The sequence below is a fragment of the Vulpes lagopus genome, chromosome 18, assembly GCF_018345385.1.
Source record: "Vulpes lagopus strain Blue_001 chromosome 18, ASM1834538v1, whole genome shotgun sequence".
Classification (NCBI taxonomy): Eukaryota; Metazoa; Chordata; class Mammalia; order Carnivora; family Canidae; genus Vulpes; species Vulpes lagopus.
In genome coordinates this window covers 25535490-25549373 of record NC_054841.1, presented here as the reverse complement: position 1 = coordinate 25549373, position 13884 = coordinate 25535490, and the positions used below count along the sequence as shown (strand labels likewise).

The 13884-nt window shown below is 51.6% G+C and overlaps 1 protein-coding gene across 1 annotated transcript; it reads left to right on the top strand.

The window, feature by feature from the left end:
- The first annotated feature begins 1114 nt into the window (after nucleotides 1-1114).
- Nucleotides 1115-13370, top strand: BPIFB6 (BPI fold containing family B member 6). The gene is made up of 15 exons (XM_041732150.1): nucleotides 1115-1214; nucleotides 2517-2616; nucleotides 3711-3815; nucleotides 4286-4435; nucleotides 4584-4647; nucleotides 5100-5160; nucleotides 5946-6037; nucleotides 6834-7010; nucleotides 8090-8143; nucleotides 8519-8692; nucleotides 9478-9545; nucleotides 10992-11037; nucleotides 11877-11940; nucleotides 12558-12634; nucleotides 13270-13370. Exons 1-15 carry the CDS (start codon nucleotides 1115-1117, stop codon nucleotides 13300-13302), a joined length of 1365 nt encoding a protein of 454 aa, XP_041588084.1. The 3' UTR covers nucleotides 13303-13370.
- Nucleotides 13371-13884: the final 514 nt, after the last annotated feature.

The following is a 13884-nucleotide window of genomic DNA, read 5'->3' as shown; positions in this document are numbered from 1 at the left end:
TCCTTCAGGTCTCAGCCTTAAATGTCAGACCACCCCACCTGACATGCCCTAGGTGAGCATGCAGGTGCTCACACAGGTGCACACACACACACACACACACACACTTTATCCCACTCTATTGCCTCTCTAAGATTTAGGAGGAGCAGGACTATCTCTGCCATGTGTACTTTGCGACCCGGTCTGCCAGGCACATAGTAGGCACTCAATAAGTGTGAGGTGAATGAATGAATGCAAGTATGGGCTTTGGCCAGGGAGGCGGCCCCAGTAGGTACCCATCTCTGTGGGTCCATAGAGCCCTCAGTGGCCAAGCCTGCTGTTAGCAGGAGCCCAGCTGGAACTCCCCTTCTCTGGGTGACACTGGCCAGGGCAGGCCCTGTGGTCCTTCCTTAATTCTTTTCAGCCACAGCTCAAACCTGCAATAAACACCTGGCCTCTGCTTGGGAGAATTTCAGGTCTTGGTAAGTAGGAGAGACGGATTTCTGGAGTCCAGGGATGGGGTGAGGTTTTTCTGGATACTTGAAGGGCCCGGGGAGGTCCTTATTCTGCTTTCTACTCACTGCCTATGAGACCTTGGGGGTGTGCTTCAGTTTCCCTTCTGGTGTGGCAATCTCAAGGGGCCTTCAGGAGCTGTGAGCTGACATTTCTGGAAGTGAGACTGAGCGAACGAAGGGGTGGATGCCCTTGGCTGTAGTGTCAGCATGGGGGAAGCAGACGTCTCCCCCATTCCCATACTGTCGTGGGAGTTCCCAGTCCCCTGCGCAGCCCCAGCATTGTCTGGCACGGAGCTGCACTTGAACTTATGAAAAACTGCAGCTGAACATCCCACCAACCCCATAATGGAGGCTGGTCAGAATGCATCATGTTTACAGATGGGGAAACTGAGGCTTAGACCTGGAAGTGACCTTCCTGGGGTGCCCTGGAGGCCCTATGGTTAATCTGGACATTCTTTGACCCCCTCAGTAGTGAGGTTTGCTGAACTGGCTGGGGGTCAGAGGCTCCTGGATCCCCAAGAGAACAGGAGGCCTGTTCTCCTCTGGAGCATGGGAGGTCCCCAGGGCAACCAGGGTCTAGGAGGCACTGCACCCAATTCTGGCCCCACAGTACAGGTGGAGCCATGCTGTGGATCCTGTTTCTGGCACTCTGTGGCCTGCTGACCCACACCCGAGCTGACCCCGGGGCATTGCTACGGCTGGGCATGGACGTCATGAACCACGGTGAGTTGGTGGGCCCGGGTGTGGGGTTGGGGGCAGGTAGCATGTGGTGTCCACTCCTGTTCGCATGGCCTTGAGCATCCCATGATCCTCAAAGTTAGCAGAAATGATACTATTCCTCCAATTTTACAGAGGAGGAACCCGAGGCCCAGAGAAATTGGGGTGACTTATCCAAGGTCCCTCTACAAGCTGGAGACAGAGCTGGAAATCCTGCTTCCCTGGAGCCTCTCCTGGCCCTGACAGTGGGCCTGGTGGCCATAAATGGGCTGTGGGGGAGACAGACAGGAGCCAAATCCCAGCTCTGCTAACAATGTGCTGTGTGACCTCAGGCAAGATGTTACTGCTCTGTGTTACTGTTGGCTCTTCTGTAAATGTAAAATGTAAAGAAATGTCAAATAGGGTGATTTGTCCTTGCCTGGGCAGATCAAGTGAAATGTGAGATTAAAATCTCCTGGAGGGACTTGAGTAAAAGTTCTTTGCCACCACCTAGCTCGATGACTGCAAGGGACACGAGGTCACAGACAAGTGTCAAGGGCTGACTCCAGCCTGGTATTTGGCCTCTCTGGGAATCAGCCTATATGGTTGTGCAGGTGTCTCTGGCACGGTGCCACTCGGGGTTGGGGCCTCCAGGCCCTGGCAACCAGCAGAATCTGCATCTTCAATAGCTCGCAGATGAGTTCCCTAGTTGTGCAGCGCTGAGAGTGGCTTGGCCACAGGATAAAGTCCACACTCCAGCTTGGGTTTCAGTCCCCCAGGAAACGCTCCCTGCAGACTGCTCCAGTCTCTGTCTTGTCCCTCCTGCCCTCCAGCCGTGCTGAATTTCTCACTCTTGACTCACCATGCTGCCTTCTTCCCACTTCTCCACTTTTGCATTTTTTGTGCCCTCTGCCTGGAGTAGCCTTCTTTATGTCTTTGCTTCCTGGTGAAAATTCCTATCCCTCCTTCAAGGATCAACTGGAATGGCACCTCCTCCTGGAAGCCTTCCCTAGTTCTTCTCTTCCTGGCCCGAAGTTCTCCTGTGGCTCCTCCAGCTGTCTCTGTATTATGGTTCTTGTCACTTGTTACTGTTATTGCTGGTGACTGTCTCCCTCATGAGGCTGGAGGAAGGCAGGAGCTGGGCATGTCTCCTCTCTGGGTCTCCGGCTCACCCAGCCTGGGGCGGGGGAGTGGTGCGCAATGACTATGGGCACAGAGTACTGCCACATGTGAGAGGCCTGTGCCTGGGATGCCAGAAAGGTTGGCCCAGGACAGGAAAGCCATGGGGAGCCCAGCTAAATATCTCTCTGGGCACTGCCCCACTTCCAGAGGTGCAGAGCGCCATGGATGAGAGCCACATCCTGGAAAAGATGGCAGCTGAGGCAGGCAAGAATCAGCCGGGGATGAAACCCATCAAGGGCATCACCAAGTGAGCAGGAGAGGGGCTTCGGGGGTGGCAGGGCGAATGCTGTACCCAGGACCTAAGATGGCAGGAGGGAGAGCTGGGGCAGGGTTGGGGGCAGGGCCTGGGGTCTCTTCCTTGCTTTGCTATTGGCTTGCTGTGTGACCTCGGGTAAGTCACTGCTCCTGCCTGCACCTCAGTCATCCACTGGAGACAATCCCTGCCTCTTATGAGCAGGGTCATTGGGAAGAGGAAGTTAGGTTGAGAAGTCAAACTCCAACTCCCTGCGTGCAGCAGGGGCTCACTGAATGCATGTGAAACTGAATGAAAAGTTCTCAAATGACAGAGCCAGAAAGGTATCAACCACCACCTAATGATGAGGCAAATTGGTTCCATTGCAAGTTCCCAGTGGGATAGATTAGTAGAGGCTGCCTGGAATGACATGCAGGGGAGGGTGGGCTCTGAGCACTCTGCATTGAACAGACATAGATATAGACTGTGGCCTATTAATAATGTCTGCTGAGAGCTCAGGAATGGGGATGGGGTGGGATTTAGATGTGCCTTATTTTTGTTTTTCTGGATCTCAACTGGTGGTTCTCAACCAGGGGTGACTTTGCCTCCAAGGGACACTCAGCAATGTCTGGAAACATTTTCGGTTATCACAGCTTGCTGGATTGGGTGGGTGGAGGTGAATCTCGTGCCTCTCATGGGTAGAGGCCAGGGATGCTGCTAAGCATCCTGCAAGACATAGGATAGCCCCCACGACAAAGAATTATTCTGTCCAAGATGTCAACAGTGGTACTGTTGACAAACCCTGATCTAAGCAAATCTCCCCATTTGGCAATGGGGAAACTAAGGCCCATAGAGGGGAAGGGCAAAGCCCAAGGTCACACAGCCAAGTGTCCCGACTCACACATGTATTTCTGACAAGTATTTCTGTGTACAAGCTGGTTTGTGTCCAGCCTTTGTGTTTCACAGCGGCCCCACAAGGCAGGCTTATCCCTGTGACATGGGATAGGAAATTTGCCCAAGAGTTCCCAACAAGGTGGTGGAGAAATGGGTTAAGGGCCTGGGTCTCAACAATCTGGTTCTCACTGCTGTGGATCTCTATCCCTTCCCAGTGTGAAAGTGAAGGATGTGCAGCTGCCTGTCATCACATTGAACTTCATCCCTGGGGTGGGCATCTTCCAGTGTGTGTCCACGGGCATGACCATCACTGGCAAGAGGTGAGTATGGCAGAGGAGGCGAGGAAGGGAGGAGGATGACCCTGTCTTACTCTTATGCGCACACTCATTGAGTACCTACTGTGAACCAGCTGGGTGCTGTGTTCTGAGACGGTCCATATTTGGTTCCTCAATTTGGTGGGAACCAGACCTGAGCACAGACGATCACAGACTGGTGATTCACGTAGGACAGAGGAAGCACTAGCAGTGTGTGGGGAATCAGAAAAGGCTTTGGGGAGATAATGAGAACTGAATAGGGTTTTAAAGGACGTGTAGGAGTTCAGCAAAGCAAGAGGGAACAAGAAAGACTGCTTTGGTGCCCTTGGGCAGCTCCCATCCTCTTCTCTGCCTGTGGGGGTGGTGCCTCACCCTTTCCCCTTCCCAGAGCTGCTGAGACCCAGAGCAAAGAGGAGGTAGGGATAGTGGCCACAGTGGCAAAGGTGTCCATGATGCCTACTTGCCCTCCCCTCCAGCTTCATGGGTGGGAACATGGAGATCATCGTGGTTCTGAACATCACAGCCACCAACCGGCTTCTGCAGGATGAGGAAACGGGCCTCCCCATGTTTAAGAGCGAGGGCTGTGAGATCATCGTGGTCAGCGTGAAGACCAACCTGCCTAGCAAGTGAGGGGCTCTGGGTTGGGGGCGGGGTGGGAGCCACCCCTGCCCAGCAGCCCACTTCCTGAGCCACTGTACTTCCTTAGTCACGTCCCCATATGTCCTGAGCCTAACTGCCTGCCATCTGTGTCCTGTCCCCATCTTCTGTGTCCAGCATGCTACCTAAGGTAGTCAACAAGTTCCTGGATAGCACCCTACACAAGGTTCTTCCCAGCATGGTGAGTGCCCAGAGCAAGCCTCTACCCACGTCCATGGGGGTGCTCAGCCCCGGGGCTGGCAAGTGTGTCTTCTTGTGGGTGTGACCCTCACGGACTGGCCATAGCGGAGGAGGATTCTGAGGCTGTGGCTGGCTCAGGAGGAGAAAGTGCCTTGATCATCTAGTGATGTCTGCCATGAGCACCGAAGGAGGACATAGTGGCCTGCACACCACAGCTTGTCCACCTGCCTTGGTTACCATTTGCTGGGGAACACGAGTCCCCGCTGATTTTATAGGCTGTGGTCAGGAGCTCTGGGCTCTGCCCCTGACCCTCTGTGTGACTCGTGGGCTCGGTTCCTCTCTAGTCCTTGTCCCTCCAGGGCTCTTGGGTCTCCCCATGGAGTATCATTCAGCTGTGAGGAGTGAGGCCCTCCACCAGGGGCCCCCTCAGCCCAGCACCTTCTCTGCTTCCAGATGTGTCCAGCCATTGACGCGGTCCTGGTGTATGTGAACAAGAAGTGGGCCAACCTGAATGGTGAGTAGCGCTAGCCGTGCCTCGCTCCCACATGGAGAACATCAGGACGGCTGAGTTTTGAAGCCCCCGCTCCCCATTCAAGCACCTGCTCCAGGCCCAGCCTTGGGACTGAGGAGGTCTAAGGTCACCGTGTCTGTCTATCCCCTGACTTTCCAGATGGGAAGCCTGAGGGACTCTGGGGTTTTTGTCTTAGTCCTCTACCCGTCTTCTATCCATGATCACCCAGGCTCCAAGGACAGCAGCCATGATGGGCTCACCCACAGACCTTCCACCCTGAATAGTAATCCTATAGTGATGCCACCTGACTCTTTTCTTTGCCAAAGGGATCTACCACCTCTGTTATCTCGAGGTTTAGAGTGTTCCCTAGTGGGGTGACAGGAAAGCCCAATGGCTGGGAAAGAAGAAAACTGGCTCATGAGCTCAGCAGTGTGGCCTGAGACATTTTACTCCTCTGAGCCTCAGTCTGCGCATCTGTCAAACAGAGCCGAGAATCCTGATCACACCAGTCTATTGTGGGGACTGAGCTGCAACGCCCCTTAGGAAACTCTCAAGCTCTGTGCCTGCAGAGCAGTTTGGGGGAGTGGGATTCGCAGGCCAGGCACTATTGCCTCCATTCTACAGATGAAATTGTTGAGGCCCAGAGATGCTGAGCAGCTTGCCTTGGATCACACAGAGGGCCAGGGTTCCTGGAACCCCAGCCAGCTCATGTGTCAGATGGCTGGTGGCAGTGTCTAGGACCTGTCCCCAAGTGGCCACCTCTTTGAGTAGAACCTCCTCTTGAACAGCCCCCATGCCCGTGGGTCAGATGGGCAGTGTCAAATATGTCCTGATGTCCATACCGACCACCACGGCCAGCTACATCCAAGTGGACTTCAGCGTAAGTGCCAAGGGGGCCACTGGGGAACTGGGGTCTCACCAGCCTTCTTCTGCCAAGGAAGTGGCTGGACTGTGGTGTGGAGCGGGGGGAGGTCCTTCAGGCCCTGGCAGACCGGGCCCACCATGAGAGTGTTCCCTGACACCAAAGCCTTCTCCCACTGTCTGCTCTCAACATGAATCCTGAGTTCTGAGCTGACTTCCAGGACCTCTGACCCCACACTCACACCTTCTCTAAGGTGTGCTTCTCCCAATGAGTGGTCACCAGTTGTACAGATGGGAACACTGGGGCCCAGGGGACGCAGGACTTGGCTAGGGTCTCACTGTGAGTTGGTTGCAGAGTTGGGTCCTCAGCCAGGTCTCCAGAACTCCAGGCCACTAGGTGAGATGCCTCTTCCAGGAATGGGCAGAAAATTCCCACAATACCATCTCCCTGTGAAGTCTTCCTCCAGTGTGGTTGGTCTTCCCCCACGTTGTTTGCCATTTACCTCCTTCTGAGAATAAACAGAAAACACCTCTTTGTAATGAGCACTCTAACTCAACAGTCAGATTAACTGGGGTTACTTAAACAATCCCATGAGCAACCACCCATGGCATAGTAACTGATTCTCTTATCCTCATGGGCTTCAGTTACCCCTCTGTACACTGAGAGGATAGCCTGCTCTTGGCTCTACCATCTAGTGACTTGCTGACCTGGGGGCTGGTTTGAGTGCCACTTAATTTGGAGGACAGAGTCTTGCCCCCAGCCACAGTCCTTCATGGCCAAGGCTGAGCATCTCTTTCCCTGTTCCCTCCCACAGCCTGTGGTGCAGCAGCAAGAGGGTAACACCATTCAGCTTGCTGATGACGGGGAGGTCTTTGAGTTCCCCGAGGACTATGCTGAAGGTTCCTCACAGCTGCTGCTTTCGGCCACCTTCCTCACCGCAGAGCTGGCCCTTCTGCAGAAGTCTTTGGATGTTTATGTCCAGGATACGAAGGTGAGCTGCCCTGTAATTAAAGTCCCTGACTGGTGGATCTGTTCTGAGAATTATCCTGGGGTTCTGGGCAGCGCCAAGACTCGGAGATCCAGGACTTATTTGGGTTTCTATCATCAGGTTGCCCCAACACCCACCATCTCTCTGCCCATGTAACCACCATCTACTCATTCATCCATCCAACTGTCCATGCAAGCAGATATTTATCCATCAGCCTACAACTCTCATGCACTGGCCATCAATCCATCTTCTTTTTATCCAGTCATCAGTCACTCATCCATTCATCTCGCTATCATGTATTCATGCCCTAGACTCTATCCTTCCCCCTAGCATCCATCCACCCTTAATATCATCCACATCTAGAACAGGATCTGATTCTACTGAATAAGTAAGTCTGTACATCTGTCCTTAACTACCTACTCATCTACCCAGTCAACTCTCCATTATCCTTCCTCCTACTCCTCTATCCATTCATCCATCCTTCCATCCATCATCACTGATCCATCCATTCATCCTCCCATTCATGCACCCACCATCCATCCATGTACTTTTTGATCCATCCTTCCACCTATCAATCCATTCTTTATACACTTTCCCATCCATTTATCAGACCATTCCACATCTTTTCACCCACTCATCTTCCCATCCATCATTCCTTTGATACCTCCACCCATCTGTCCACCTGCCCATCTATTACTTGTTCTCCTACGTAAGTGCTCATCCAACCATTCATACATCCACTCAGCACTCATTTGTTGATCCATTTCTCCATTCATCTATCCACTCCCAAATCCATCTGCCCACACTCCTCTCATACATCACATTCATCCATTCTCCCATCTGTCTGCCACTTTTTCATCCAACATTTCCTCAGCATCTGACTTTGTCCTAAGAGCCATGGACATTGGGATGTGTAAGCCATAGTCTGGTCTACCCAGGAGTTCCTTATCTACTTAATCACAGAGTGATAATATGATGATGGAGGGAACCTCAGAGTGCTTACCTTATAGAGTCAGAGGAGGTGTCTGTTAGAATGGGTGGGGGAAGGCTTCAGAAATCCTAATCTTGCTTTTATTTTACAGATTGGTCAGCTGCCCCCACAAACCACAAAGACACTGGCTGCCTTCATCCCTAAAGTGAGTGCCCTGACTCCCTATGATCACCACACCTCCCCTGCCCTATTCTCCTGTTGAAGGGACAAAGGATTTGAAAGGCAGCTTCAAGGCCACATTTCCCTTGTCTGGTGTGAAATCATCCTGACTTCTCCATAAAGTACTCTTTGGGTCCAGCATAGAAACAGTTCAGCTTTTGTGAGTTGTACTTTCTGTGTCTGATAAGAGCCAGACTGCTTGTTTTGCCTCTTTTATTTCCTGATAGACACATCCCAGCGCTTGCAGGTCATGTTTCCTGTGTCCAAGGTAGCAATCACCTATTTCATGATGGACTCCTGGTTTCAACAGACACCTCTCGTCTGAGGGTGGGCCTTGAGGAGAGTGTCCTGGTTTCTGTAGGTAGCTAAAGCCTATCCCAAGCCAAAGCCGTTGATGACTCAGATCAGGATAAACAAGCCCCCCAAGGTCACCATGAAGACAGGCAACAGCCATCTGCACCTCCATGGCACCCTGGAGATGTTTGCTGCTCGGCGGCGGGGCAAGGCCTCTGTATCCCTCTTTCTCCTGGAAACTGTGAGTAGAATCTGTTTCCCATTTAGACCCCACCTTCTGGATATTCAAAGCTGGAATGTAGGATTTTAGTTGATAGCCAAGTAATGGATTAAAAGATCCTTAATTAATCCCAATTATGTGATCCTGATCCTGGGAGCTGTCACCTGATGTCTGATCCTTGGCTCTGCCACCTAACCTTTGAATGGCTAGAAAGATCAACAAACTGAGAGTCAATAGTTGAATCCTTTCTTTCTCTCTCCTCTCTCCCTCCCTTTCTTCTTCTTCCTCCCTTCTCTTCCCCCTTTCCTCCCTCCAACATTCATTAGCATCTACAAAGACTGAGAAGAGTTCACCCAGGGCAATATGGGAACCTAGAAAGATCCCAAATCTAGATGAGGAAATCACAGAGGACTTCCCAGAGCAGGAGTTGCCTGAGCTATGTTTTGAAGGTTGAACAGCAGCTGGCCAGGGAAAGGGTTGATGCTGGGGAGGCTGCTAATGGAAGACACTCCAGGTAGAGATCACAGGATGTACAAAGGCTGGAGCAGTAACATGGCGTGCACAAGGACCAGTAGTGTGCCAGATATTTTTGAGATTCCTGTCCTGGGGCAGGTACAGAGAAGATGGGGAGCCTGGGCTCGGGGCACGAGGAGACTACTGGACTCCGTTCTTGAAGGTGGGCTGGGCAGAGAGGAGGACCACTGCTTTGCCATGACGTGGTGCTGGGAAGGTAGTAGAGCCCCTGGTTTTACCAGCCCTTATCCCACTGCCTTCTTTCTGCTCTTGCCCCATCCACCTCCTGCCAGCACTTCAACCTGAAAATCCAGTACTCAGTTCATGAGAACCGGCTGCAGATGGTCACCTCTCTGGACAGGTAGGAGTCTGCTGCCCATCCTGGTGCGTCTGTTCCCCTGCATGGGCATCACCAACAGCACTTGGTTTTCTGCTCTAGGTTCTTCCTGGCACCGGTTCCAGAACCATTCGGGTTCATCCAGCATGGTCCACACTGCCAGGCTGCTCTGGCCATATGCCTTTTCTAGAATCCCCAGTAGCTCTCCCTCATCTGCACGATCTTTTCTCAAATCTTAGCTTGGCACTCAAGGCCCTTATCAAACTCTCCCACCTCTGCTCCCCTCCCCCTCTTCCACTAGGCTCTTGCACAGTGAGTCTGATCATGGGTCCCTATCTCCTCTTCCACTGATAGACTTTTGCCTGTGTCATCCAAATGCCACCTGCCACTAAGCACCCCCCTCAATGCCACCTCCTCCTGGAAGCCTGCCCTTCTACTAATAACAGCTAGCATTTATAGCGCTGTCTATATGTGAGGCACTGGCTCCATACATTATATTCATTATCCTACTTCAACATCATGCTTTCACATCCAGTTACTCATTACTTTTTATATTTGTCTTAATCTTTGAGCTGACTTGTCTCAGTCTAGGATTCTTTTAGCACGAGAGACAATTTCAACTTAACTCGGAATTCCCCAAAAGGGAATCTTTGGGCTCACATAACTGAAAACTCTAGGGGTATATCTTAATTTCAGACATGGCTGGGTCTTAGGTGCACAAAGTCCTCAGGATATCCCTCCTCTCTTGGTATTTGCTGTCCAGTTTGTTGGCTAAATTCTCTTGCCAGGTGGTGGCAAAGGGACCCCAACACCAAGAGAGGCCTCTTGTCCAATAGTTCTCACTGTTATGAAGGCTCTTCTCATTGGTTTAGCAGGGATCACATGATCCCTAAACTAATCACTGACTCCAGAGATGGAATGCTCTGATTGACCAGGCCTGGGGCTCTGCATGTCTTGGCATGAGAGTGGAAATGGGGAGATCTGCTACTGGTATAGAGAACAGAATTTGAGACGATAAAGTTGCCAGATGACCATCACATTGCCTGTTGTGATGCCATCATGTATCAGTGCTTACTGGAGGCTGTGCAGGGGAGGGGGGTAGTTACATGAAGAGTCCTAATCCTGTGTCCTGCAAGGATATGAGGCTGACTCGTTGGGCAGCAAACCTCTGCATACCTCGCCTTGGCCAACAGCACAGATATGGCTGGGGGTCTCAGAGGGAAGAGTCAAGAACAATGAGAAAAGGAAACGTTTTGAGCTGTAGGAAACAAAATGGGCTGTGATGAAAGATGATGAGTGTCTGTCATAAGAAGCATCCAAGCAGGGATTTATGAGCACCTGGTCTGAAGGCCATACTGGAACTTCTGCACCAGGGAGGGGTTGTAGGTGTTTGAGATCCCCTTTATCCAGGGCCATGAGTGTGGCTTTGACTGTCCTGCCCTCTCTTTGTCCCCCCACAACCCCATGCAGATTACTGAGCCTATCGCGGAAGTCCTCATCGATTGGTGCTTTCAATGTAAGTATCTCAAGTGCTTCTTTTCTGGTCTGGTTTGAGGGCATGACTGTGCCTATTCTTACTTGCCACTGCAGGTGTGAGCCCTGAAAAGGAGATCAAGTAAATAAAGCAGCTCACTGTAGGACTTGGGGCAGCTGATTTGCTGTGTTACTCTGGGAAATTCATTTAGCCTCTCTAAGTTCATCTTCTTCTCTGGATAGACTCTGGACATCTCCCTGGATTTATTTTATTTTATTTTATTTTATTTTATTTATTTTTCCTGGATTGATTTTAATAACACTGTAATGCATAGTAGCAGCCTGGACTGGCTTGGTTGGCCCAGCTATCATTTTTATTAGTCTCTGTAGCCTCAGGACCCAAGACAGAGCCTGACCAGTAGGCACCGAGAATAATAATAACAACAATAGCACTTCCTGGGCACTTCCGCTGTGCTTATGCAAACTTGCTGAATCCTTCTGCATAGGTACTATTATATTCCACTTTCACGGATGGGAAAACTGAGGTACAGAGAAGTAGTGAATGAATGACTGATTGTAACTGCTGAGTTTTCTGCAGGAGCAAAATGGGGTCCATAGGTCACCCACTGTGTCCCAAATTCCTCCGTGCCTGCACCATGACCCAAGGCCCATATGTCACTCAGTAGGGACTAAGTGGAGATGTAGGTCATCAGCCTACAGTCAGACAGGGTCCGGTGCAGTTTTGATGCTAGGTGGACAATCTGATGTCTCTATATTCATTCCTGTGGTCTCCAGACCCAGCTGAAGTGAGGGCTGCAAAAATCTGTTGAATTGAATTGAACAATGGGATGTGGGTATGCTCGCCTTCCCTCTTACCCCCAGGAGAAGAAACTGACTGACTTCATTACTGACTATCTCCGGGAAGCGTACGTCCCAGTCGTCAACGGTGAGGGCTCAAGTAGGCTTTGATTTTGTTGGTGGCAAGAAGCGCTGCAAACGGGAGGGGATGCCACCTGGGTGGTCTCAAAGCCCCTTCATTGATCCCAGATACAGGAGGAGAAGAGGGAGTGGGTGGTAATTGCTGGGTCTTTGATGTTGTCTCAATGTCACCTGCTTGGGGCCAAAGGCCCCTCCCACAGTTTGGGACACTTGGCTTTTTTTTTTTTCCTTTTATTTATTTATTCATGAGAGACAAACACAGAGAGGCAGAGACACAGGCAGAGGGAAAAGCAGGCTCCTCGAGGAGAGCTCAATGTGGGACTCGATCCCAGGACCCCAGGATCACGACCTGAGCCGAAGGCATCTGCTCAACCACTGAGCCACCCACGCGTCCAGAATCCTGGGCTCTTGACTCCATACCATGAGTCAGATCTTGGTCCAGACCTGGAATGTGAATACGTGGAGATCAGGCTCCTGTTCTCTATGCCTGGGCGGCTGGCAAATGTCATGAATGAATCCCTGTGCTCTTTCCCCGCTGCTCTGTTCTGGGTGACCAAGGAGTGGCTTAAAGGAGTAATCAGTCAACTGCAGAGCAGCCACCTAAAATGACTCTGTGCTTCTCAGATGTGCTCCAAGTCGGGTTCCCACTTCCGGACTTTCTGGACATGGATTACAACCTGGCAGAGCTGGACCTAGTGGAGGTGAGGAAAGGAGCCAAGGAAAGGGGTCAGTCAGTACTTTTGGCCAATGAGTGATGAGCGAGAGCCTGCCTCTCACAGCCTAGAGGGAGGAGCCTTGAGAAGGGCAGGGGCCATCGGCAGGATCCTGCCACTCCCTTGAGCAAGACCCTGCCCCTCAGAACCTGGGCCTCCTTTGGCCAGGGGCTCCCCAGGTGGAAACCTGAATTCGGCTACTTTCCTTTTCTGGCACCCAGGGCAAATAACATGACCTTTATCTGTTGCTTAAAATAGGGATGTTAATATGGGTGTATCCACCTCAGAGAGCTATTGAGATAATTTACCTAAAGTCATACAGTAAGTGTGTAATGAATATTAGCTTTACGTCGCATGCCACGTATTGTGCTGGGAGTGTTAAATGTACATTTTTCTCGTTTGATCTCTCCACTCTGGGAGGTAGGGATGCTGTCCCTACCTGACCGTTGAGAAAACTGACTTTAGAGACATGAAGGGCCACACGCAGGTCTAGTTTATCCTCTGCTCCTACACACCACCCTGGCTTCCATTTCCCGGCCACTGACCTGAGCCATCACTTCCTGTGTGGAGGGTAGCCCCTGCCCATAGTCCCTCACCCCACCTGGCCCTTTGTTTCCTTCCAGAATGCTCTGGTCCTGAAGTTGAAGCTGAACTGACAAGGGCAGGATTTGTCTGCCAGCTGCCCACACACCACCACTCAGCTGCGCCCTCTGGAGGAGCCTCATCTGGAGCCTGTGGGCCCGGCCCCCTATGGCCAGTGGCCTCCTCCTTTGATAAGGAGTGAGCAGGACAGGCCTGGGCTGGGCCTTGGCAATAAACAGGAGAAAGATCTTCATGAACATCTGATGGTTCGATCTCTTTATTTGTAGTAAACTGACATCTGCTTCAAACTTGCCCTTCAGTGAATTTTGGGGTATCAGACCAGCTTGGGGTCTGAAGGATGCTGGTCACAGCCTGGGGGGCAGGCATGGGCATATATGAAGTGCTTGCTGAATGCCATGCTCTGGGCTTTACTTATACCATCTCATTTCGTCCACTGAATCACTCACGCAACCATGACCGTTCCCACTTTACAGATGAGGAAGTAGAGGCGCAGGGCTAACTCCCTTCACCAGGTCACACAGCTAGCAAGCGGCGGAGCTCCTCTCAGCCCATCTCAGCTGCTTGCCCCACATCTTGTGTTTAGGATGGCCTGTACACAGGGAGCCTGCAGAAGCCCAGTGTGTTTCCTGGAACTC

What these genes read in the sequence shown, in the direction of transcription:
- BPIFB6 (XM_041732150.1), top strand. Translation starts at nt 1,115, where the DNA reads ATGCTGTGGATCCTGTTTCTGGCACTCTGTGGCCTGCTGACCCACACC. An exon ending in ACATCCAAGTGGACTTCAGC is followed by an intron (nt 6,038 to 6,833) that starts GTAAGTGCCAAG and finishes TCCCTCCCACAG; the next exon opens with CCTGTGGTGCAGCAGCAAGA. An exon ending in ATGGTCACCTCTCTGGACAG is followed by an intron (nt 9,546 to 10,991) that starts GTAGGAGTCTGC and finishes AACCCCATGCAG; the next exon opens with ATTACTGAGCCTATCGCGGA.